At 41.3% G+C, this 26,569-nt stretch overlaps 1 protein-coding gene and 1 long non-coding RNA gene across 2 annotated transcripts in view; one reads left to right on the top strand and one right to left on the bottom strand.

Annotated features, from left to right (window-relative positions):
- Positions 1–26,569, bottom strand: part of EDNRA (endothelin receptor type A) — a 38,426-nt gene that overhangs the window by 3,384 nt on the left and 8,473 nt on the right. The window contains exons 3-7 of the mRNA XM_074950964.1: positions 14,476–14,603; positions 6,549–6,747; positions 3,296–3,448; positions 1,449–1,582; positions 884–992 (exon numbers count right to left, since the gene is read on the bottom strand). Of these exons, the coding sequence (XP_074807065.1) occupies positions 884–992; positions 1,449–1,582; positions 3,296–3,448; positions 6,549–6,747; positions 14,476–14,603 (723 nt within the window). The remainder of the gene's footprint in view (positions 1–883; positions 993–1,448; positions 1,583–3,295; positions 3,449–6,548; positions 6,748–14,475; positions 14,604–26,569) is intronic.
- Positions 16,953–26,569, top strand: part of LOC141986462 (uncharacterized) — a 180,274-nt gene continuing 170,657 nt past the window's right edge. The window contains exon 1 of the long non-coding RNA XR_012639285.1: positions 16,953–17,006. This is a non-coding gene — a long non-coding RNA (uncharacterized LOC141986462). The remainder of the gene's footprint in view (positions 17,007–26,569) is intronic.

Below are 26,569 nucleotides of genomic sequence, written 5' to 3'. Positions count from 1 at the left end.
AAATTTTTGGAAAGTGTAGGGGACAATTTCCTGGTGCAAGTGCTGGAGGAACCAACTAGGGGCAGAGCTCTTCTTGACCTGCTCCTCACAAACAGGGAAGAATTAGCAGGGGAAACGAAATCCTAACAGCTAAGGAAACAATACATATTTTGAAGGGTCAGCTGGTTTCACAGACCCCACCCCACCATTCTACTTCTTTCTACTGTGCTCTTCACTCTCATCTTCTCTCTCACTTTACTACTTTTGTTGTGAATGGGTACTTTAGGAAACACCGACAACAGCAATCTGGAGGCACAGTGTGATAAGTAAAGCAGGTTACTTTAGCCCAAAGTTTTCAGGTGTCCATTTTGAGTTCATGTGAAAAATGGACTATACAGCTGTCCAGCAACTCTGAAAGCCATTCCACTTATATAACTTCCAAAGTTTTGGTTTAGTTTCCTAACTTTGGGCTTCCAAAGTTGAAAATTTGAGCCAAAGTGTGGTTTCCTGATCACAGGCAGATTGGGATTTCTGCCAGACATATTCATCATTCTAAATAGATGCTAATATTGGGAGAAATGTGATCAAATGAATTCCACTCCATGTATGCGCATTAAGTGGGTAGACAGTACCTAAGATGTACATGCATAGATCACTGAATGTTTGCCTTGGTGGAGTTTGTCAAAATTCTGTTTTACTGGTTTAGTGTCAACACTGCATGGATAGTTCCAGCTCTCAGTCTGGTATGTGTGCTATGTGACCTTCTAGCTAATAAATTAGATAACTTCATACCTTTACATGCTCTTCCTTAAACTTTATAAATACCTTTATTTATCATTAAGTACATTAATGGAGCATGTCTGCGGGACATCTACATAAAAGTGTCTCATGCCAGAAGTCTTACCTGGAAACAGTTTTTAAACTTCTTGCTCACAAAATAGAGAGCTATGGGGTTTATACAAGAATTCATGGTTGCCAGGTTAATGCTGATGTAATCCAGTGGCAACAAGAAACTAGGCAACGAAAGAGAAAGTAAAATAATTACAACTCTTTACACATTGTAAGGGCATAAGCATAGCACATGGATACTTTTCTCTGATGCATAGGCCAATTCTCTACTGTCTATACTGATCTTCTTCTAGCATAGGCAATGTGTCAGCAAAGGCCTGTCTGAAATAGCTAGTCAGACATTCCAGTTTGGAAAAATGAGAGGAAGGTGAACAAATAATGGCAGTGGTCCAAATTCTGCTCTATCATGAAACCTCATTGGAATGGAATCCCCTAAAACTGAAGGATATAATGGAAGAATCAGAAAATGGAAGAGTCAGCAGTTATAACCTTCTAGTGTCTGGCTCTGACTGCTTAAGTTACCAGTTCTCACAGCTGCATGAGCAATCACATTAAACTCTAAGTAACATATCACCCTATATTTTTTCATTCTAAATGGTTGAGGTAAGAAGATACAATACCTGAACAGTTCACATCTGTTAGGGTCCAATTCATTGTATACCATTTTCTTCAAAATTCGGCTCAAATGGAGAGGAAACCAGCAAAGGGCAAAAATCACTACCAGACAGAAAACTGTCTTTGCAACTTCTCGACGCTGAAGGAAGAAAGCAAAGAAAAAGATTACTGATACATGTCAGTCACATTGCTGTGTAAGGGCAGGGAAGTGATAGCAGCACAAAAATAGGCAGTCTAGATAAAAGCATGCACTTAAGATTTCTTGTGCCCAATCCTGCAGTCTTTGCTCATGCAAAACTCATGTTTATTCAGGGACAACTATTACACCGAGTGGGAGTTTTTCATGAGCAAAGACTACAGGCTCAGGCCTTTACAAATGGTTTCACCTTGTCAGTGCACACGTCCTGTCCAACAGGTGTGGGTTAGTGAAAGGAATTGTGGGGGGGGGTTGAGAATATAGCTGTTGCCTCTGCAGCTGCCACTGGAGTATAACATGCAGGTTAAGCCTCTGTCATTACAATTTTCAACCACGTAACTCCAGTTAATCTCCAAATATGACTTAATATTATTATTGCTTCTTTCTTGTAATAGCAGTTATCAAAATATGAAAACTGATGTAACTTTGACTTCTGTGATAAGAATGGGGCTGCTGCTGCCATGAGCACAATTAAGCATTAATGTGAGGAAGGGGAGAAAGTGAGAGAGCAAAAGTGACAATTGAAAGGACACATTTTTATAAACTGAGGCACAAATCCACTTTGGCTGGGCTTTGGAGATCACAGCAAGGGGGAAGTGGTGGGAGGAGTCTGAAATCTGCATGGTGGAGGATACAGTCTTTCCTTTGGGCCGCCTGACTCTGGCTCTATCCCCTTTCAAGCACAGCTGTGGAGAGCACTCTCATAGAGCTGACTTTGTATTATGAACAGGGTATAAGCCCTAGCACTCCCCCTTGTGCAGTGAGATTGCACTAGGTACAGCCTTTAGAGGGTCATTCACAGCTGTAGACAGAGGGTCAGGATTTGAGGGGGTGAGGAAGCAATTGCAGCCTCCTCTCAGACCATAATTGCAAGGACTTGCCTAAAGGTTTTAAAACAGCAGTCCAGAAGGTAATCTAGAAAAGAGCTGCAAACCAAGCAAAGTACAGTCTGATATTACTGTGAGTGACTTTGCACCGTAATCAGTGTTTACACTAGACTTCTTTTTGCCACTCATGGTTGCAATGATGGGAACATCAGTGTAAACAAGACATGGGTGTTTTTATCACTATCTAAAACTGTTCAGAGTAAGAAGAGATGAGAGAGTGGTAAAAATGCTGATGGCAGCCCGAACCCTATCTACACTAGTACTCTTACTGTTTCTACCACCAGTACAACAAAGGGTGATTTCCCCAAAAAGTCTAGTGTAGACAAGGCCAAAGTGTTTATAACCAGGATGCATGATCCCTAGCTCTAGCTCTTTTCAAGAAATGTAAAGTATTCAGCTGTAGTTAAAGTGGAAAGGACCAGCAGAGCTTTATGTTTAGGGGCAAAAATTCAGAAAACATATTTTTGCCAAATCTTTGTAGCAGCATTCCAAGGAATTTAGCCAGTAGAGATTTAAGGTTAAAGAGAGGGTGAGCAAGACTCTCACACTTTCTTAGGAAAGGAAATAACATGCAATCTCCAATATCTACCTAGTCTATAAATTACTCTTGTGTTCTGGGTTTGGTTGAATACCTCATGATCAGAAGTCACCGGTAGCCTCACTTTCTATTTCTGGAATTTATTTTATTAAAACCTGTTTTGAAATGTTTATAAACTAACTGCAGACACAGCAGCAGTGTTTTCCCGACATTGGATTCCCTAATATTTACCTGCTTAAGATGTTCACTGAGGGCAATTCTCAAATTGCTGTTCCTTCTGTTTAACATTTCACAAGTCATTAGTGTGTAAAAGACAGCCGTACATGCTAGTGGCACGCAGAAATAAAATCCAAACAGCCACCAATCCTTTGCGTTTTTGTAAAACTGAAGATGAGAGGAAAAAAAGAGAATTAATTTTTTCCAAATGCAATGCAACAGACAACAGAATATAACTGAACATGTGGTGGTTGATAGTCGTTCTTCTGAGCCTATTAACTGGAGTGAACTTTGTGCATTCTTGTTCCTTCTAAGATGTGTTTGCGGTGGAGTAGGATTCTGACTGTTTGCAGAAGATTTTTTCTGAGGCATCATCAAGACATTCTCAGGGAACAAGATAAATATATCTAATTCCTACTCCTGATTTATCATCACTTGTTAATTAGCCCGAAGTTTTAAAGGGTTTGAATTAGTCATAAACCTGTATTTTAATCTCCATAATGGTGTGACTAAACTCATCCCTTATGCTAAACTGAGTAGTTACAAGGTATTCTTTCACCAAGGTTTGCACCTAGCATATTACGCCCTTGATTACCATGCTATTTCTATATTTAATATAGAGGAATCAGGGAGATGACCTTTAGTCTTGAATACTTTATAGAGATAAAACAGGCATTTGGTGGCAGCATAAACATTCAATTTACCCTGGTGATAATCTGTCTATAACTTTGTTTCTATCTGTCTTGGGTTGGAAATTGCTGCTTGAAGAAGTGCTTGCTGGGTATTTATGCTCATTCATGTAAATCAGTGCTCAACGCTTACCACACAACTGACTTGCCGCATTGAAACAAGCTGCAGGTTGACTCCTAAGTCCCAATAATAACACAAACACTAAACTGCATATTAAACCTCTAGGATAACAGGACTTGATAAGAGCCTTTCTCAGCAAAAGTAATTTACCTTTTAAGGCTCCTGTAAACTGTTTTGGATTCCAAAATGGGCAGGTTAAAAATGTCTTGTAAGTGTAATCATCCTCAGCTATCAGTGGATAGATTACTAGTTGGTGTGCTTATGTAGTGGGCAGATAGAGGCCACTTAATGTGTGTTTGTCTGGAAAATGTGAAGCTTAAGACTGGCTGCTTCCAATGGCTTCAGCTGCCTGGTTAGTTTTACCCTTTATTTACCTGATACGCGTGCTATGTGACTTTCATGACAGGAAATCAGGCCCAACAATAACTTCCCAGTATTTTGCTACGTAAAGTTAAACTGCTGGTAGTGATTTAGGAGGCATATTACGTTTGACAAAACATTTACATATTTTATTCCTCTGTTGGCAGCTATATTTGCACTCTTGAGGACATGCTGTATTCTATTTTCCCTTTTTAAAGAAGAGCTGTTTTAATCACCAAAACTCTCCATTGAAATATGACATTTTAAATACTTCCTGTCTCTAGGTTATTAGTCGCTGAGCCAGATGTGTGTAAAAGGGGACCACCCCCTTTTTTTTCAAACTCTTTCCCGTAGCTTCTTTATTCCTAATGGATGTGATCTTACTTGTAACATCACAGTTCCCACACCAAAATATCATGATGTTAATAATGGAGGATTATGTGTCTCCTAAACTACTGTAGAAAGAAGTCAGAGGTCTGAGATCTTGTTTACGTATACTTCTGAACAATGCTCAGCTTCTGAAAAGGAACAAAATCAAAGCTATATTGCAAATTAATTGACATCAATTTAATGAGGTTGATTTTTTATCCACTCCATCAGTACAGCCATGGGTTACATGAGAGAAAATATACGTTACTAAGGGAACGCTTTCTCTTTGGACAGGTAGAAGGAAAGGAGGGACCACTGGTCATAGGCCTGATTGTGAAACCTTCATGCATGTTGACTATCACACAAATATTCCCATTGAAGCCAGTGGGACTGTTAGTAAGAAAGTACTAGTCAGAATAAGATTTTCAGAACTGGGCCCAATAGCACTTCTCCTTTAGAATGATTTTGGGTGTTAAGTAGGGTTTTAAAGCCCAGTGCACCCACCTTCCAATGGACCTCCCCACTAGCTAGGATATAACCAGGTCAAACTTTAGTGAACTTACTGCTTCTCCTGTTGCAAAAATAAAGTCCAGAACTGAGATCTGAGAGGTGGTATTGGGAGGGAGGGAAACAACTTTACATTCCAGATGGGACTTCATAGGAGCACACCTAGAAAAGCCACTCAGGGCATATGATGAATCAGCACAGACCCCTCGTGCATTGGCCAAACTCCCTTCGCAGCTGACTTTCTGAATTGTGTTAGTTGGCTCTTTTCTCATCATCAGCATGTGGAGGAGGGGATGGTGGGCTCTTTGCATAGCTGTATTCTCTGTGGGCAGAAGTTCCACCACTAGGGATGCACAGCCTGGATTCTGGTAGCAGAAACCCAAAAGAGAGTCAAGCCTCACATTTTAAAATTTTTGCTGCCTGGGCTGGGCATTTGGAGATTGCCATTTGTCACCTTTTTGGCAGAGAGACAAGGACTGAGAAGACACACACAGAGGGAATTATTTTCCCTGCTCCAGGACGTTCCTCCAGGTCATGCTTGAAGCATCTTGGTAGGGGAATATAGGAAAACTTGCACTGCTGTTACCCATGATGGACCTGTTCTGTGCTCAAAAGGAACACCTCACTTTCTACAACTCCCATGAGGACTACATGAGTGTGAAAAGAAAAGTTCAAATGAACAACAAAAAATACCCCCAAACCCTGACCAACTTGTAGACTCTGTATGCAGCATTTACTTATTGACATGTCCAAGTTATAAAACCTACAGCAAGATGTCTGTAAATGATTAATTAAGGAATCTGAGCTGCAAGAAGCTTATTACAAAGTACAAAACTGGGCTGATTTAAGAGAAATAAGGATCCTTTTGTTTGCCTTGTAAGTCCACATGGAACTAGTTTTCTACAGGAAATGTGCATTTTAAACATGTTTCCTAATGCTCTCAGCCTCCTGGGATTCATGTCCTCACACGAGTCTTTCAAGTCTTTCAAAGGATAATGCTTTGGGGTCAGATTTACTTTTATTAGCTGCGGCTGAATATGGGAACTCATGACTAAAACTGAAGTTCCCTATCCCAGTTAATCTACTTTTTTTTATGAGTCTCAAACTTTAATGGATAAATAAAGCTTTGTTTCACTTTTCAGTCCGACATCCTGCAAGTGTCTATATTCTAATCTGTTGATTGCAAAAGAAGGAACTTTGATTACTTTAAAATTATACATACCATCATAAACTTGTTTGTAGCATTGAGCATGCAGGTAATATGATCTTCACCTTTGTATTTGAAAGGTATCATGACAAAACCAATTGCTTCTGGAATAGCCAATATAAAGGAGAGAATCCAAATGGAGAAAATTTCAATAGCAGTGATCATGGGGATACCAATTCCCTGAACACGACTCCAGGAGGCAACTGCTCTGTACCTAAAATAAAGAGATAAGCATGACATTCCAGACTATTTTCTTTATTAAGATCTAGAGCTCTTGGGTTGTCTTAACATGTCAGGAATGGTTCTAGATTCCTTAAACTCCCTCAGAATGGCAGCCTGAGATCTGTGTTGCCTATGTAATAACAGAGGACCCTACTCATCCAGGAAACCTGCCACCCATAATGCCACCAGCAGCATTGTGGAACAGATCAGGAGGCTGGTGGTAGACAGCTGAATGCAAATGTTTACATAGGGCAGCACTGTATCTGCAGGCAGTTAACTAATATTTTATATCCAGAGTAGGGTTGTCAATCTTCCTGGACTAAACTACTGGGAAAAAAACCAAACAAACTCATCACAAGCAGGAAAATACGTGTGTTTTGTTTACTCTGCTTAAAGTGCAATCTTCCATATATTTTAAATGCTAAAAATACTGGGTTTTATAGTATGGGGCAATTTCTAGCCTGGCCTCAGAATACAAATAGTAAGGGTGCTAGATAGTGCTATTGACAGCATGTCAGTTCAGTCTCAGTACCTACATCACTTTTCCTATGAGAAACTGCAGCACAGGGTAAGAAAGTCTGAAAATAAAATCCATGCTAAAAACAGTACACTCTTTTCCATAACGTTATCCATTTAAAAATAAAGAGGTTATTTTCCAGAAACAGGCTGTGGTTCTCTGGCAGCAGCAATTCACATGTACTTAGCATTTGTAACAGGTTAGCAAAGGCAGTGCAATGTCAAAAGCTGGACTTCATCAAACATTGTCCCCCTGTAATAATCTAAAGTGGCCTGGTGGGCAGAATTCTTTAATCTGTTCAGTTCTGCTTTGCAAACTGTTTATGCTTAATTTGTTTGTTTACTTCCCCAAAATAGTAATAAATAAATATAGTATAGTAATTCCAGATGGGTTTATCATACTGTCTGTTGAAGAAGCATTTTTCTGAAGTTTGGAAAACAAAATAGGAATCCTAGAAATACTGTCCAACTCCTTATGCAATAGTTATGTACAATATGAATATGGGCCCACTGACACAGTAAAAATACCAATGGGAGACGTTGTTAGTCATTGTAGGGCCTGGCGTATGTTCCATATACAGTCTCATTAATGTGATGAATTCATGTCTCATACAGCAAGGATGTTTGGGAAATAGACTGAATCAATGGATGCAGGATTGGGCCCTTACTCTCAGAGGAAAACTATTGGACAGCAGGACTGTAGAATAATAGCAGAGAATATAAAAGTGGTAAGGTGCAAAGTGCTCAGTTTTTCATCAATTTAATAGTATACACACTAGAATCTCTCTCTCTGGTGTATACTGCCGGGTCATATAGCATACTTGCAAGACATGCTGGGGAAAGGCTCTTAGGCTTAAGTTATATAAGCTATTAAAACAGCCTAGGCCATTTTAGACTTGTGGGGGGGGGGGGAGGAGGAGGAAAAACTCAAAAAACCCTTATTTTAAATGTATTCCTATGCTCTGAGAAGGCCCTAAGAGTTTCAGGTGATCGCTCAGTCCCTGGAGGGCATATGAGACAGAGCTATAAGATCATCTAACTGAGCAAACTGTATTTGAATGATTTAAGAAGTTACCCTCAGTAACAGAGCGACTGAATAGCGAAAGAAATGTTGCCGTAATATTTATTCACTTTCAAAATCAAGTTTGTTTGATCACATCTTTGACCCTTTTCGATGTTGTTTTGTGAAAAAAATTTCAAGTGCTTGAATTTTATTAGCAGGATAATTTCAGCACATGTACATGAATATTCACAGAAACTGAACTTTGAATTGTATGTTTGGTTGTAAAATTCTCATTCAGTCATGTGATATTATTTCAGTTCCCCAATTGTATGATGTATATAACTAATATTGTGTAATTGTGAACTGCAAATTACAGTCAAATACACTATCTGAAGTTCGTGCTGTTAGTTACTCATGTAACTTTTGTAATTGAGTGAATTGCAAGTTGTGAACCTGATTCTCTACTTCCCCACACTTTGTGCCGTCAGTTACACTTCTGCAAAGTAAACTATTATTCAGATTTGGTCATGTTTTACAACCTTTTTGCACAGCTGTAAATCACTATACAAGAGGGAGGGCAGTGGAGAATTGGGTCCTGCATATTCAGTTGTGATTTTTGCAGCTCACAATTCAAACGACTCATCAGACCAAGAATTATTTATTGAATGTGAATAATTTCAAATAAAGAAGAAATTTAATAATTTGATTATCAGAATTTGTTGAATACATTTTCATACAGAAATTATATGGTCAGCTGTACTCAATTGGTACGAGGATAACTTCAGTAAAATAGTGGTACTTTAATTTTACAAGTGTGTGTACTATGAACTATTTAATACACAGGATCTTTGTCTAGCCTCCAATGGCCTATGATTAGGAATGTGAAAATGTTGCAGAGTTTGATGCCTTCAAACTTACAGAAATATAGTATGTATATGAGGGAAGTATAATAAAACAAAGGAGCATAATACAGTGCATTAAATTCCCCAACCTAAAAGCCATGTGTGTGTTTTCTGACTTTTCTTTTTCTTTTGTTTTTATTTTCTTTTTCTCGCCATTAATGTCCAACACATTCTATTCATCTCCAGATTGTTTTCTTTTCTCTTTTTCTGCATTTGTTATTCTCTCTATTCTTTGAAAAGCCCGTCTTCTTTCTTTTCAATCTTTAGCTTTCCTATTATGTTGTTTACCCACTTGCTTGCTCTTATATTGTGTCCATCCCTTGCTGTCCTTCTCCTGTGCTCTCTGCTTTCTTTTACTCTACACAGTCTTAATTATTTATCCTCACTTGGTCTTCATTGCCTCTAACCAGTCCTCCCTATTATTTGGCATGTATATAATGCTTTTAGATTCATAGAGTTTAAGACCACAAGGAACCATTAAATCATCTAGTCCAGGGGTGGGCAAACTACGGCCCGGGGGCCGCATCTGGCTCTTCAGACATTTTAATCCAGCTCTCGAGCTCCTGCTGGGGAGCAGGGTCTGGGGCTTGCCCTGCTCAAGCAGTCCAGCCAGGGAGCGGGGCCGGGGGCTTTCCCCACTCTGTGCATGCCGTGCCTCCACACAGCTCCCAGAAGCAGCGGCATGTCCCCCCTCCAGCTCTGCACACTGCTCCGCCCCAACCCCGCAGCTCCCATTGGCCTGGAACTGCGGCCAATGGTAGCTGCAGTGGCGGCGCCTACAGACGGGGCAGCATGTAGAACTTCCTGGTTGCCCCTCTGTGTAGGAGCCAGAGGGGTGACATGCCTCTGCTTATGGAAGGTGCTTGAGGTAAGCACTGCCCGGAACCTGCACCCCTACCCCTCTCCCATCCCGTGCCCCAGCCCTGATCCCCCTCCTGCCCTCCAAACCCCTTGGTCACAGCCCAGAGCACGCTCCTGCACCCCCAACTCCTCATTCCCAGCTCCACCCCAGAGCCCGCACCCCAGCTGAACCCCGCCCCCTCCCCCCGCATCCCAACCCCTATCCCAGCCCAGAGTCCCGTCCCGCACCCTGAACTCCTCATTTTTGGCCCTACCCCAGAGCCTGCACCCCAGCCGGACACCTGACCCCCTCCCACACCCCAAGCCCCAATTTTGTGAGCATTCATGGCCTGCCATACAATTTCCATACCCAGATGTGGCCCTCGAGCCAAAAAGTTTGCCCACTGATCTAGTCTGATCTTCTGTATATAACAGACCTTTAAATATAACCCAGGTACCAGTGTTCCCTCTAATTTTTCCCACGTGTGGAATGAATTTTGTTATATCACCTTTATATTGGTGCACATAATAAAATTCATGGGGCGGGGGAGGGGCTAAGGGGTTCGGAGCGTGGGTGTTGGAGGGATAGGCGCCCCTCCTCTGGCCACGTCAGGTCTGAGCCAGGGCTGGGTTGGGGCCACGGGAGGGGCACCCCAGTCACGGCAGGTCCGGAGCTGGATTGGGGCTGGGGAAAGGGCGCCCCAGTCACGGCAGGTCCGTGCTGGGATTGGGTTTGGGCCACTCCTCCCCCGGCCGTGGTAGGTCCTGACTGGATGGGTTCCCTGAGCGCCTGCGTGGCACTTCATAGGCTGCTGCACACCTGTGCAGCCGCACAGCTTACAGGGAACTTAGCTGGGTACCCCTGCATTGATAGTTTGCCCAATAGTTTGTGTTTGGCTAAAGTATATGCTCCAAAAAAGCATTCCGTCTTCATTTGAAAACATCAGGAGTTGGAGAATCCACCACTATCCTTGGCAGTTTGTTCCAATGGTTAATCACCCTCACTGTTAAAAATGTGTGCCTTATTTCTGATTGGAATTTGCCTCACTTCATCTTCCAGCCAATGGTTCTTATGCCTTTCTCCACTAGAATAAAGAGCCCTTTAGTATCCGGTATTTTCTTCCTGCAGAGGTACTTCTACACTGTAATCAAGTCAGTCTTAATTTTCTGTTTGATAAACTGAACCGACAGAGTTTTTAAAGTGTCTCAGTGGAAAGCTTTTCCCCGAGGCTTTGAATTGTTTTTGTGCGTTTTTCCTGCACCCTCTCCAATTTTTTGAAATGTAGACATCAGAACTGTATGCAGTATTCCAGTATAAGTCTCACCAATGCTGAATACAGAGGTAAAATCATCTATCTGCTCCTACTCACTCCTCCCTGTTTATATAGAAGTTAACAAACATTATGTAATCATCACAACAACCCTATTGTAGTTAAGTACTACCATCCCCATTTTACAGAACGGGAAACTAATGCAGAAAGGGGAAGTGATTTGACCAAGGACAAAGAACGAGTTATTGTCAGAATCAAATTTAGAATAGAAATAATCCCTTGCTTTCAATGCTGTGCTAACTCCACTAAACCACATTGGTTCTCTGCTATTGATCTGGTTTTTTTGGGAAGAGACCACAATGACTGCTCACTAGAAAAGCCAGCTCAGCTGCAGCTGGCTGGTTGGTGGCTGGGAGGATATTTATGGTGACCACTCAGTGCTGTGGTTTATTGGCATAATCTTGCCCATCTGCATAGATACTGAAAACTTGGCTACCAGATGAAAGCATATAACCTGGAGTTAGTGTTCCACACAGTACAGTATGCAGCAAAGGCTAAATAAGACCTTACACATAGGGGATGAGATCCTTACCTTTACCCTTCACCTTACAATCATTGTCTGGGACATGAGCAAGAGTAAAAAACTCAGTGGGAAAAAAAAGCCCTGAGTGACCTAAGTTTTCCCAACATTAGGCAGTACTGTAGATATAGCCTTAGTCACAGTCAGGCACTGTTTAGAAAAGACTCAGACTGTAGCCATCAGCATGAACCAGAATTTAAAAATGCCTGACAGGGAATTGCAACAAATGTGTGTTTCCTTTGAAGGGTAAAAGACTGGTGTGGCACTGTCTGTCAGCCTCTAAAAACCTTCTCCACATATGAACAGTATTGTCTCCCTGGGTATAAACAGTTAAACCTTAGTTCACGATCCATGCAGGCCAGTTTCTGTGTGGGCCTGGGTAATGGGTAGGGTTTCATAATAGACAGATGTAGTTAAAGGCAGGGACAATCTTGCAAAAAGGAGCAAACATATGGTTCCTAAATCAGGGTTAACATCCACAAAAGATGATTAGAGGAGCAACAGTGACCAAAGATGTGGAACACTGGGTTTTTCTGATTGTTCTGCCATTTGAAGTCAAGGATGTATGTGTAATTGACACCAACTGTGGGGCTTGAGGCATAAAACAAAGCTGTTTTATTAATGACCATGTATAACTTTTTCAGATATTTAATTACCTATTGCTCTAGAGAAGTAGTAGTTAAAGCAGCAATGCTTTGTCTTGACTTCCCTTTCAGACAGAATTTCACTGGAGTTTGAATCAGTGTTCAGACTTCTTTTCCAGTAAGCTCTCAGATTTATTTTGTATTTTAACAAGGCTTTTAATATGACAAAGGAGTTTGGAGGGTTGGGTTTTTTAGCTTGTTACTTATGAAGTGAGCTGTAGCTCACGAAAGTTTATACTCTAATAAATTTGTTAGTCTCTAAGGTGCCACAAGTACTCCTTTTCTTTTAACATGATAATAGTTATAATGTTTATGAATACGGTTATTTTACCCCCAACCCATGTTCCTGTGCTTTGCACAATAAGACCAATTAATTTGGCAATAACAAATGAAACCTTTACTTATGTAAAGGCTTCCTTATTTTGTTCTCTGCTTTACTTCCTCAAGTTCTAGTTGAAAATGTTGATAACTTTGATACACAATTTGTCCACAAATATAAGAAATGATGTGTTAATGCAATGATGCCAAGCTCAAAGCAGCACTTCCAAAAACTATGTTGGCTTAGTTTTGCACCATGAAAAACAAGATGCACAATTAAAAAATTTATATAATCCACAATTAGCATGGGTAACTTAGTAGTATCTGTATCTGAAATGGAACATAACATTGCGCTATTACCTCATATTTCTTTAACTGCACCCCAAAACTGAAAAACTTAAAACTCCATCAAGTTTTGGGTCTGAGCACTGGAAAAATAATTTTATCTCCCAAAAGATGTGGGAATGATATTTGCCTCAGTGTAAAACTTTGAAGTAGAAATGTGAGATCGTGAGAGAGTGCTCTAAGGAACAGATCCTATATCAACAACGTATGTGGAATGTATAGTTTATGGGATACATTCTGAGCAGTGCGATCCCACTGGGCCCTACGCTACTCTCACTAATACTACAGTAAATTGGGAGTAACTCCATTATAGTCAATTATCACATATATAATACTTTACAAACATTAACTAATTAATCACCAAAACAACCCTATGCTATTTCCATTGAAGTATAAAGCTAGTGTGGGATTAGAATCAGTATTGTGTTAGTTCTCAACACTTAACATTCCTCACAAGGGTATTGTTATCCCCATTTTATATGCTTTGCCAAGGATACATTATTTAGCATCTCATGCTACTACAGTAAATATTTGCAGGGAATATGTTGGGGGCAAACAGATATGTAGGGTCCGATTCAAATTTCAGTTGCACCAGAGTAAATCTCGATTAACCCCAGTGAAATCAGGAACTGCCCCAGAGAGTCAGTTTTCAAAATTTTCAAATGAGGGTGTGTAAAGTTAAATACTTACATAAAAGTGACCTGAGTTTCAGAGATGCACTCAGATCTCCCACTGACTTCAACACTTTTGAAAACCAGGCCCACTTTATTTAAGTCAATTGGACATCTACTGACATCAGTAGGAGCACTGGATGCTTTTTGAGTGCACCCCTAAAAATAAGGACACTTTTATTTAGGGACCTACAAATGGATTTAGGTTCTTGACCTTAGGCACCCAGGTTTGAAAATCTGGGCATGAGTGATTTGTCCATGGCTACAAAGGAAGTAAGCGCAAGCCAGGATTAAAACACAGGGATTCTTTGGCCCATGCTGTGCTTTTAGATCATTGCCCACAATGACTTGCGCCTAGAAAGCTATTTGTCCTTTGAGTGAGGAAAAATTGGGATTTTAGTACATACATTTAGTACATACATACAAAAAAGACGAAAAATTGCCACACAACAAATGTTAACAGTAAAACTGAATCCTATATGTTTTTGAGAGCATGAACAAGACGTATTGTTAAGGTATGCACTTATACCTGTGGTATAACCACACCATTCACGGCTCTCAGTTTTAGAACAAGCGCAAGTGAAAGGTCTCAAAGAACAGTGTCCAACAAAAGGATGAGAGATACTATACCTGTCCACACTAAGGGCACAGAGATTGAGGACTGTGATGCCCACTGATGCCTTCTGTATAAAGGGGAGGAATTTGCAAAGAAACAGCCCGAAATCAGAATCCGCAAATGGCCACCGCTGAGCATGAAGCTAAAGAAAGGACATAAGATAATCAGAAATGATAACGTAGACAGTGAATATGTAACAACCTGTAATCATGACCTATCTTCGGATCCAGCCCTGATAGCCCAAAATTCTAAATGTTTAAGCAATTCTCTTGGTAATGAATGAAAGTGGGAGGTAATTCTGCTGCCGTAGAAACATGGAGGAATTAAGGAGAGTGTTTAAACATAAGCAGTGGGAGGATGTATTGATCCTCTCCAACTGAGGTAGTAACAGTTTCACTGTTAAAGGATCCTTTCCTAAAATGCTTCAGACACTGTTATGCTCACAGAAAATCAAATTCAGCCCTACCTTGGCATAAACTGGAGCAAACCCCATGTGTCTGCTTTCATCAGGGCTGAATTTGGCCCAGAGTCTAGCATTCAAGGCATGACTCACACCTCATAATGGGACACTTAAGAGCCTAATTCTCATTGTTGCAAACAGATTCTTATCATTTTAAATTTACCACTGGAACTTGTGACAGTTTTGGATGTTGGATTATGAAACCTGTGGAAAGATCATTATTACATGTATACAATTTGTATCATGTTATATTTTAAAGGGCAGGCATCCCCCAGGTGGGCTGCGGTAGGTGACAATAGAGAGGCAGTTTTAAGTGAGTATATGCATGAGTGGCAGCAGTTTGGACTAACATTTTTCTCCCCTAGGATGTATCAACATAACAAATGTGAATAAATTGATTCTTGTGCACAATTAGGGAACCAACAGTAATCTCCATCCCAGCTGTCATTTATGCTTTGAACAAGTAAAGATGCTTGCAAAGCTTTGCTCCTTGTATTACAGTTTTTTCACATCTATGAAATAGGTTATATAACTCAAAGCCTTATATATAAAATTGAAATACAATGCATCTGAGCCTGGGATGAGATTCTGTCAATGTCCTGAAGTCTGCATAACAGCATTTTTTGAAGGAAGTACAGAATAATAACAATACGTTCATTGTTTTATTTATACCCGAACTTACTAACTAAAGGCATGGAACACAGAGTATTTATATGACACTCTGCAAGTGGTGATCACAAATGTCTTCCATTTGTTTCAGGGGAAGGTGGGAAGTAATACCCAGTTACTTTGGAGAGTTGTAGAGACTATGCTGAGTTTCTCATTGTGCATAACTTAACTAACAGCAATGATGGGCCCAACCAGCCCCCATGGGTCCTAATCCTCTGAACATTTGAGGAAGTTCAGATCCAGATCTAGATCTTAATTTTGTGGATGGCTGAATTAAACCCTGAGATTTGAATATCCCCAAGTTTCACCTCAGAAAAGACTAGTCCCTGCACTTGTGCTTTTCTTCCTCTCTGCACACAAGCACCCAGGTCAGGCACAGTCTGACCAAAAACCTTAAATCAGACCAGCCTTTTCTAAACATTGGCCAACCACAGTGTGAACTGGTGCCAAATTAGAATTGATAATGAAATCCAAAACCACATGAGTTTCATGACATTTAGGTTTTGCTGTGTACATTTCCTACATATCTGCTAAGCACACAGAATATTATTTTCAAATGTCAACGTAATAGCCTACAGATACAACTGTGGCATTTCCAATCAAAAATTTGTGGAACGTCATATTCCGGCTGCCACTGATCCAGGGCACAATGGTGAAATGTGGGAGCAAGGAGTCATCCTTTCCCCTTGTACAGCTACACAAGAATCAGCTGGAATCTTGGTGCTTTTGCCTTTTGAATACAAAAGGAAAAGTGAGTGTTAGTGGGTCAAGACTCCATCATTGCTGCAGTAGGCTTAAAAGTCATAGAATAATCTTGTATATTAACTCTGCTACTAAGAGAGCAACCAGATGAGGTCTTTGGTATAATGTCTCAAGGATCTTCTCAAGATAAAATCACTCAGAGAAAAAAATTGTATAACATCTTTTCTGGTCGTGCTTGTAGAATTGGAATAGATCCCAATCTCTCCAATTCCCAGCAGAGCCTTTGGGTCTCTTTGTGCTCTCTCTTATGCCAGTTTTACATCATTATAACTCAGTGGAATTACTCTGATTACATTGGTACAAATGGTAGCAGAATGAGACTTCATCCCTGTAAACTGATACTGCCTATCTGTACAACAGCCCACCGTCTGAGTGCTAGCTTGAGCTTGCTTGTTTTTAGATTACAAAACTCTTGAATTTATTTCCACAAATTCTCTTTTTTCCCCCTCTCTTCCTTTTTATTTTCAGCCTGAAATCTGGGGAAAGAGAATATCTTGGACACTTCCCAGCCAGCATCTTTCCTCACGTGAGCCCCAAACAGAACTCTGGTCACTGTGGAGGCCAGGGAACTTTTTCCAACCCTTATTGTTTATTACTGGACACCATAAAGGCATCTATTCCTGAAGTGCTTTTATACCGAGATTGGCTCCTCAGGTAAGTCTAATTCAGAGCTTTGACAATCAGATAGTCCATAAACATCTGTCCTCTTGTTTCCTGACTGGAGGCCAGACAAATGATTACTCTGTGGTATTAATTGGGTCATTCATCAGTGCATAATTGTTTGTTATGGGGTTTCTTGCACCTTCCTTTGAAGCATCTGGCTTAATAATGACAAAATCTTGGAATAAACTGGACAACAGGGTTTGATCTGGTATGGCAATTCCTATTGTTCTCAGCCAATTCTAAACATCTCTCCACTACACTACTTTGTTGCTAAAGCTTTTTATCTTTGGAGATATTTTGAAAATCTGTCTCTTCTGTCTATGCACTTTGGTTTCCAGGCCATCAATTCTTCTATCCACCTTGATTATCTGGTTAGTAATTTGGACTGTCATTTTTTTCAAGATTACATTCCGGAATCCACATATGATGTGGATGACCATCAATGTTGGTAAAGGGAAGGTGTGTATGTACCTTTGAGCACAGGACTGAGAATCATGACTCCTTAGTTCTATTCCCAACTCTGCCCTGACTGCGGTGCAAACTGGGCAAGTCACTGCACGGCTCTGTGCATCAGTTTACCATAACAGTGTTATGATAAGCCTTTGTTAACCAAGCCTGTGTTAACCAAGCCTTTGTTATACTATAACACTGTTATGGGTAACATACCTTAGTCTCATCTCAAGCTCTTTCCACCTATGGAATGCTCTCTGGTGATTTGCTGCCTCCTCATGGCATGCCAGATTTCTAGCCAGATTTTTCCAGTCCTTTGTTCCTGTAGAATGCAATGTGGCTGGAACATTAGACTGGAAGAGTTTGCAACAAAAACAGCATGCAGCATTCTGAGATTTTGAGTACATAAGCCACGGCCTCTACACTTTGTCACCATTGGGGATTTCACACCAGTAATGTGTTGGATGGAAACTTCTATTTTCATTGTCTTTGGGGAACATGAAATTTTTCACTTGCTGTTGCCCATGCAGTACAAGGAAGTCCCTCAGGCTACTGCTCAAGAGGGTCCACAGTCCTGCATCATCTAGACTTAAGGAACTAAACTCAGCAGCAGCTGTTTCTTGTGCCTCCACCACAGTCTTCTCTGATCTACACTTTTCTTCAGGAATGTGCATGGTTATATCCATTTGAGATGGAGATATGGATGCTGCAGTAGCTGCCAGGTCACCTGCACTCTAACTGGAAGATCAGGTATCGCCTCACCACTCACATCCTCACTGGGGCCAGAAGGCTCACCATGAACATTTGTGTCTATGTATCTCAGGAGAGCTCCTTCCTGCTTAGATAGAAAAGCTTCCTTTGCTTGCTTTCTTTTTCTGAATGCTGCCCCAGAGGGGCGTTTTCTTCTTTCACTCTTGACTGCTGTTCTGTGTCAGCTATAGTGGCTCTCAACACTCAGTTGAAGGGGACAAATAAGCAGGGTGGTAGCAGGGCCTGTGTGAGGGAAGATGTCTGTGTCTTAAGGGCCTAACTGACTCCTACTACTTCAGTTGACTGCCTGTTTTCCTGAAGTGGGTTACGGGAAGCAGCAGGAAACAGGAAGCTTCCTGAGAAGCTGGTGTTAATCAGTCTAGGCTCCTGGGGTGCTAGAGAAGTACATAAGAGGGTCCCCCTCCTCTCTCTCCCTGCAGCTCCTGCTGCTTTCTGTTATTCCCTCTCACCTTTTCTCCTGCCTGCCTGTTATGTCTCTTGTGGCCTCATTCCTCCAGCACAGCACTCCACCATCTCTGTGCATCTAGTGCAGGGAGAATACATATGCACCAGCAGCAGACACAATTTTCTACACTCTGGGTCCTAGTGGCGCCCCCCACAGTCTGGCACCTGAGGCGACCACCTCAGTTCACCTCAAGGTAAGGCCAGCCCTGACTGCATTTTAGAAGCTGGATGGGAAGTGGGTGGGGGAAGCTCAAAGTTTTGATAGTTGGAAGTTTTACTGCCTGGGAAATGCAGGAGGCAGCTTAATATATTGGGATAAGCATATTACCTGAATGCTTTTTCTAACATAATAAGCAGTAAAATAGTTAATAATGTTGACAATCAATGTCATTAGGTTTCAGAGTCAACACCCAGTTTCTGTTTCGGGCTGTCTGCATACTTGGATAGACTCTACTACTTTGGCATATAGTAAATTCATATTCTGAAAGTTATCTTTGCAGCCATATGGCTTAGAACCCTTTTTTCTAAAAAAATGAAAGCTTAAATTTTGGAGCACAATTCTGCAGCATGTGTGGGTGAATGCTGCACCAAATTCTGCAGCAGCAGAATTACAGAATAGACACTGGTAATAGCTCTGCATTGTGACATCCAAGGTAAACACTTTTTTTCTCTCTATTAATATGTTCCAATTGTTAAAAATTATTTAATCAGAATACGACAAATGATATATTAAATATTCCTATGGGGTCAGCAAAATTTACATCTGGTTTAATCTTACTTATAGTACAGGCTACTTATCTAGTATTTCTGAATTAAAGTTCACAGCTTGTTGTTGTCAAAGCTACTGGCTGTTGAGTGGGAAAAGTTTGCATGACACAGCAAAATATTCAGTATTCATTGAATACTGAGCATTTAGGTATTCATCCTGTCCTTTAAGGATAAGTTCTGATCTGGCCCATTGAAATTTTGCCCCAGTTTACACCCATCCGCCACAGTCACTCAGAATACTTGAATTGCTTCTATTTATGCTTTTTGGCACATAATAGTTTTTTTTTTTAAAGTGCCCCTTCAAACATTTGAAAAAAATCAGTGTGTGTGTGTGGAGCATCTGCTTTCCTTCATTTCAGGCCCACCTCCATGTTCTAATTGGATTACTCAGATTTTGAGAGATATTTTGATAGTTCATACCTTTCAGCCCATTCGAACGTTTACATTGTTTAAGGCCAATGACATGTTTCTGTATAAATCCAAATCCTTCACATCTGAAGGAAGTTGATCGTGTAACTGCAAGTTGAATGGTAAGAGGCATCATTTGATATGTATAGTTTTAACAGGAATATTTTGTTCCTTTAACTGTATATAAAATATATAAATACTAGAGAGAGAGAGGGCCCCAGACTCAGGTCTCAGTACCCCCTACTTCTGGAGAGGTTAGAATATAAGTTTGGTTTCACTTGCTATTATACTAAAGGCATGATTCTACAGAGTGCTGAGCACTTCACCTTCCCCAGGAAATGCTCAGCACTTTCAGGTGTGATCTGTAAAGCAGCATACTTGTATTTAACCAAACCACAGCAGACAAAATGCTGTCATCTTTCCAATGGTTTCCCACTTTGATGAAAACATACACGCTATGTACCAACTGCTGATATCCTAACTAGGATTTGTGCTTGAACCATTGTAAAGAATAATGAATGATAGGATGAAGTTTCACCAGCAAGTTATTGATCAGTTCCTCTGATTCCAGCTGAATTTACAGAATATATTTAACAAACTACAAGCCCCAGTTTTGTAAAGGGATTATTATGTGCACAAGAAACACACTCTACCTACACTCCCATCTATTAAACAGGGAGGGGTGGAGTCTGGCTCCCACTCATTGTACTCGGAGTAGCCCAGTTAACTTCTTAATGACCACTTTTCTACAGCCAGCAAGAATCTATTCTATATGGACTGGCAGTACTCCAACAAATATTTGCCAGGTGTATATTTGGTTTTTTTCAATAACTCTTCTCTTGGCTGAGGCCTTCGATTCATTTCAGAGGCCACAGAACAGCTGCTAGAGATGGAAGGGCCTAATCTGTAAGATTTCGATTTCCAATGCCCCACAAGATAATTGCCCAGCCAGTTATGGAGACATGGCTCCAGCTGCAAAATTCAGATCTAGGTTTTGATTCCAGACACTCAGTGTTTGGATCTGGGCCAAATAACTATTGCTTTCAATTCCTACTGCTGAAGGTAGGATTTGAAGTGGCACTGTCAAGGGGAAAGGCTTTGCATGCTGTTATCAATCCCCTTAGCCGTCCAAACATTTATTTACCATTATAGTTAACACTTAAGAGTTAGTAGAAAGAAAGTCAGATGTTCTTTTATTTGCACTGTATATGGCCCCAGCATATTTCAAGCAATGGAAACGAATGTGCACTTTGTAGTGACTATCTGAAACTCTGCTACTACAAAGAAAATATTGGCATCAAAAAGAAAAGTCTTGTACTTGAAAAAGGTTCATTTAGTCACTGGTTTTCACAGTGAGACCCTGTCATAGCTGCAGCATGTACACTTCCTCCTGACACCCCAGGAATCTCTCCTTTTGCAAGATGAAAAGTATTTTATTCCTTTTGTTTTGTCCTTTCTATTTTTTCCTTAACTGAAGTAACACTAGTACTGAATCATTATACATCCCTTTTAAGTTGATTTTAATAAAAATCACTGGAATCAGAATTAATTTATTTCATTTTTCAGATGAATTTTGCAATTATTTTGGTGGGTAGTTTCCATTATTATTCAGCCCTGCTTATGCATTCATTGCTTTCCTTTGGATAAGGTGTCAGATTTTTCCTCTTCAAATATCTTTAGAATCAGTAGGTCTGATCCTGCTAGCACTTGCATTAGTTTTACACCACTGCAAGTCCAATGCCCTCTATTTTCCCATTAGGGTACGAGTAATTCCTAAAAACTTCAGTACGAATTACTCATATCCTTTGCATGGGACTTTTGGACCCATTGATTTTAATGGAGTTACTTCTGATTTACATGGGCATGAGATAAAAATCAGACCCACTGAGCCTGATCTTCCACTGCCTTGCATGTTATATAGTCTGCGCACAGTGGATGTGTAATGCTACCTAATCAAAATGGCACTCAAAGGAACAAGACAGTGGAGAATCAGGCTCAGTATCTCTCCGGGTATTCTGACACTCCATAATACAGGCCACATCTGCCGCACAGGAACTATAGGGACACATCTACAGCACCACAGCTATGCCAGCATAACCCACTAGTGTAGACACAGCCTACAGCAACAGAAGGGGTCACTGTTGGAACCACACCTCCCTGAGCGATGGTAGCTAGGTCAATGGAAGAATTCTTTCATTGCCATAGGTGAGTTTACACTGTGGTTATGATGGCACAGCTACAGCACTGAGGGGTGTGGATTTTTTTACCCTTGATTGCCATAGCTATGTCGACCTAAGTTTTAAGGCCCACCATCAAATGGATTCTGCTTTTGCAATACCATTAGTAAAGTCTCCAAGGTTTCAGGACAGGAGAGTTCCCAAAAGAAACATGTTTTCCCCTTGTGCATTTCACAGCCACAGGGTAATCTGTAAATCAATCGATGGTGCAATTCCTTTGAGAGAACAGAGTGTCGTCAACAACATATTTTTACACTGAAATCAGAAACTGAGATGTCAAGGTTCTACTCTTGGTATTCAGAAAAATTGACCAACCAGCCACAACTTCCAGAGCATCCCCCTCTCTTCTTACAACAGCCTCTCCACCCAGATTTTGGAGAATTGACGCAAACAAGGAAGAAGCGTTGAGAACATTCCACTGGAATGATTTTTAAATGTCACCCGGTTGGTTTTACTTTGCTGTTCTTGCTATTTGTTAAGCACCATTAGTGTGCTAGCTGCTGTACGAAACACAGATAAAGACCCAGGCACCTAATCCAGGTCCCAAGCAACTTACAATCTAAGAGACAGAATGTTATAGTCCTCCTACATGTGTACACAACAGTACATATTCACATAGGAAAATCTTGAACCTAGAGACAAGTACATGGGCTGCATTGGGTACTCAATGTGAAATGGCTCTGGGCTGCTCTGTAGGTGCAGGTGGCCACTGCCACATCCCCAGAAAACCAGACATTCCAGTATTTCTAGGAACAGCGTGGGCCCTCCCCTGCCGGTGTGACCTCAGACACATGGTACATATAAGGTTACACCACATGGAGGATGCCATTTTTCAGAGGATGCCAAACTGGACCTGGCAGCATGACCTCATGCTCTCTTGAAGCTGAGCTCTGTTTAACAGAGGGTGTGTGCTTTTTATGTAGCACACTTTCCCCTTATGCAGTAGAATTGCATAGGTTCCTTGGCCAAAGGACCCTTTGTTGTTGTGGAGGTGGGGCTGGATTTGCCCCTTAGTGAAGATATCTAGATGGAGCTTTGTTAGGCATTGTACTCTCCAATGGCTGTACTTCTGGGACTGCAATCTGCTTGTCGCAACTTGCTAATATGGCCCTCATTTTGAAAAAGTCTCAAAACCCTTGAAATGAACCATGCAACCTGAAGCAGAGCAATGTGCATTTTTTGCTTGCAACTCTGCTGTTTGTATAGTACAAGAAGATTATTTTGGCCCTTATTTCTCTCTTGCCCAAAACTGGATGGATGGGGACAAACTAATATAAAATATCTTTAGCTCTTCAAGAGCCACAGTCCTGGTGTACCCTCCACCTGGTGAGGTTAGTGTTGGAGTATGGACGAGAGACAGGGAGTTAGTCTGGGACCCAAGCTATCCCAAGCCTCAATATTGCAGATACCCAGCCAGCTATGTGTTGGGACTCCCTCTACATGTCTCTCTGGTCCTCCACCAGGCACTTCTGGCCAGTATGCTATCACTGGTTGTCTCCCCTTATGTTTTATAGGTCAGTCATTCTCAACCAGGAGTCCAGGGACCCCTGGGGGGCCCTGAGCAGGTTTCAGGGGGGCCACCAAGCAGGGCCAATGTTAGACTTGCTGGGGCCCAGGGCAGAAAGTTGAAGCCCCATCACATGGGACTGAGGCCCGGGGCTCTGAGTCCCACCCCCCGGGGCTGAAGCTGAAGTCTGAGCAATGTAGCTTTGCCAGGACTCCTGTAGAGTGGGGCCCCAGGCCATTTCCCTGCTTGCTACCCCCTATAGCCAGCCATGGCTTTTATATGCAGAAAACGAGTCATTGTGGCACAGGTGGGCTGTGGAGTTTTCATAGCATGTTGATGGGGGCCTCAGAAAGAGAAAGGTTGAGAACCCCCGTTATAGGAAATCAGAAAGCATGGAGCTTCAAACAACACTAACTCTCCACAGTGCATATTGCAGTTCTTTGTGGGGAGCATATTGTTAGTTTTGCTCCTCCCTCCTATTCGATTTTCTGCGAGGACAATGGGCAATGCAATTTTTTTGTGAGGGGTGAACAGTCCTGTGGAGAGGTAGGGAGTATCAGCAAGGCCATTTCATTTTCTCCCCTCTGCACTGTCCCATCACAGTTTTTTCTGCAGCTTTTACTCCCCTTTGTCCTGCTCAGCAGAGGTGGGAGTGAGCAACAGGGCCTCTGGCAATAATATCCTTGGATTCCTAGTTTTTTTCTTCCCACTGAGGCAGTGAGATGTAAGTATGGATGGGGCTGTACAGACCTCACTGTGAAGCAGAAGGGTTACATTTCACAGAGATGCTGAAAGCTCAGATAACGAATGCCTGGTTCTGAAGCAAACAGCAGGTAAAAGTTTTTGAGTTTGTTTTTAAAATTCTTGTACTATTATTTTACAAAGTCTGTGTAGTGGTAAAGCATTCCTTACAATTCTAGACATCTCCCTTGTGGTATTTTTATTGTTTACACAGTATGATTAGTTGCTCTTTTTATTTGGTCTGTGGTGTTGGCAAACGTCCTCTTCTTTTGAGGTGTACTGTACTTCAAGCTGTGCTGCTCTTCTTCAGAGGAATTATCTGTTAGGTATGCTTGTGTGCATGGTGGTTTGTTGAAAAGATTTTTTTCCCAATCCCTGGGCAAAGTGCCTCTTTTATTTTATTTCCAATTGTGTTGCCTTTTGTATGTTGCTAAAGGAGAGTGACAGTATTGCTAACGAACTACTGCAGAACTCCTGAACCCTGGATATGCGCAATCAGAACACTCCCTTGTTATCTGTCTATTTCAGCTGATTGAGGAAGGAACAGAGAGAACATTCTAAAACATTCTTGTTATACCTAGGGCACCTAGCTACTACAGTGATCAATGCACTACAGATCCACAGACACCATATATTAGAAGGAAGGGCAGGGAGGAATTGGTTATGTGCGGGTGAGGAGAAGTTACCTCTCAAGGGGTCTCAATACTGCCTACTAGGTACAGCTGTGAGTAAGAGGTGATGCAGCTCTGCACCACCACAGGGGGAGCTCTGGTAGGGATTGTACTGCAGGAGGCAAAATCTCTTCCCCCAGCTCTTTGGAGTGCAGTGCAAGGGTACATGTTGTACTTTCTTTTAGGTTGCTATAATCTGCTTCCACAGTGCAAATGGGGAAGACAGATCCTTGTTTCTGTCTCTTCCTGGCCCCTGTTGACCCCATTTGGGGTGATTTGTGCCACCAGGTATGTTTGGATGGAGCAATTCCTGTATCCTCTCAGGACTGCTTTTGTACCCGGCCATTGCATGTGGGCATCAGGAAGGGAAGACTCATTTTGCCCCTCCTCTCCCAGACACCCAGACTCAGGAACATTCTTACCATTACTGTACCGAGTTATGCGTAACTTGCAGGTACCAAGCCACTACTTCTTAAAATCACTGATCTGAACAGAGTGGAAGTTCAGATGCAATCTGTATGCAATCTACCCTTGAAGGAGCTAATACTTAATGGAAAACATGTATTGCACATGGGCGAAATCCTGCTTTAAATTGGAGTTTCTCACCCGAGTATGGATGGTGGGGTTTAGATTTATATTTGCAGTGGGCTTGGTCCTACACCCCTTTTGCACATGCAAGTCCTTTAGACTTCAGTGGATGCTACTTGCTTAGAAGGACGATAGGATCAGGTCCATTTTGTTTCATTATTATCCATATTAATTGTGATGGTAAAAAGAAACCCAGCTAAGTGTACCAAACTGTTAAACATTGTGACTTTTAATTAAATTCTTGTGCAGGAGGTAGGGATAGGTTGGGTTAGCTCCTCACCCCACATTCAGACTTTTTGCTGCCCCAAAATGCTAATGACTAGGAGTGCTGCAGCATAAGACTTCGTTCAGCAGAAAGAAAAAGGCAGAGATTTCATGCTATTTACCACAGGCTGGTCACATGCTATTTACCAGAGGCGTGCCATTCACAATACTCCGCCTAATGCTACTCTACACGAACCGCTGAGGTTTGGATGCTGGTGTGACTAGGATATGAACCTACCAACAGAAAACCTCAGTCCATAAAAGATAACACCCTTTTGTTCAGCTTGAGCACTGGAGATATATATCAGCTCTCTGGATTGGGGTCATTGACTTCACCACCAATGAAATGAATATGAAAAATACCCTGTTAATCAGATTTAAAGAAGAAAGGTACAGAAGGGGCCAGTTTGGCCTCAGTTATTTGTATGTAACCTAATGGTCCAGAAAGTTAAAACTATTAAATGTAAGGCAAGGAGTCATACATCAACCTTATTTCCTAGGTTAGATTTGAATGATTAGATCTTTGTTTTAAGTATACATTAAAAACACACAGAGGGTGGAAGGTGAGCTCATGTTAAAATTGTAACTTAATGCTTTCCAGGGAAGCTAGGTTGCATTAGACTATTTAATTTATGTTTTAATCATAAATATTTATGAAATCCTATTTCAACCTCCATCAAATATTACTCAATCCCGAACACTTTG

Source organism: Natator depressus, chromosome 4, assembly GCF_965152275.1.
Source record: "Natator depressus isolate rNatDep1 chromosome 4, rNatDep2.hap1, whole genome shotgun sequence".
NCBI classification, from domain to species: domain Eukaryota; kingdom Metazoa; phylum Chordata; order Testudines; family Cheloniidae; genus Natator; species Natator depressus.
This window is presented reverse-complemented; position numbering and strand designations above follow the sequence as displayed.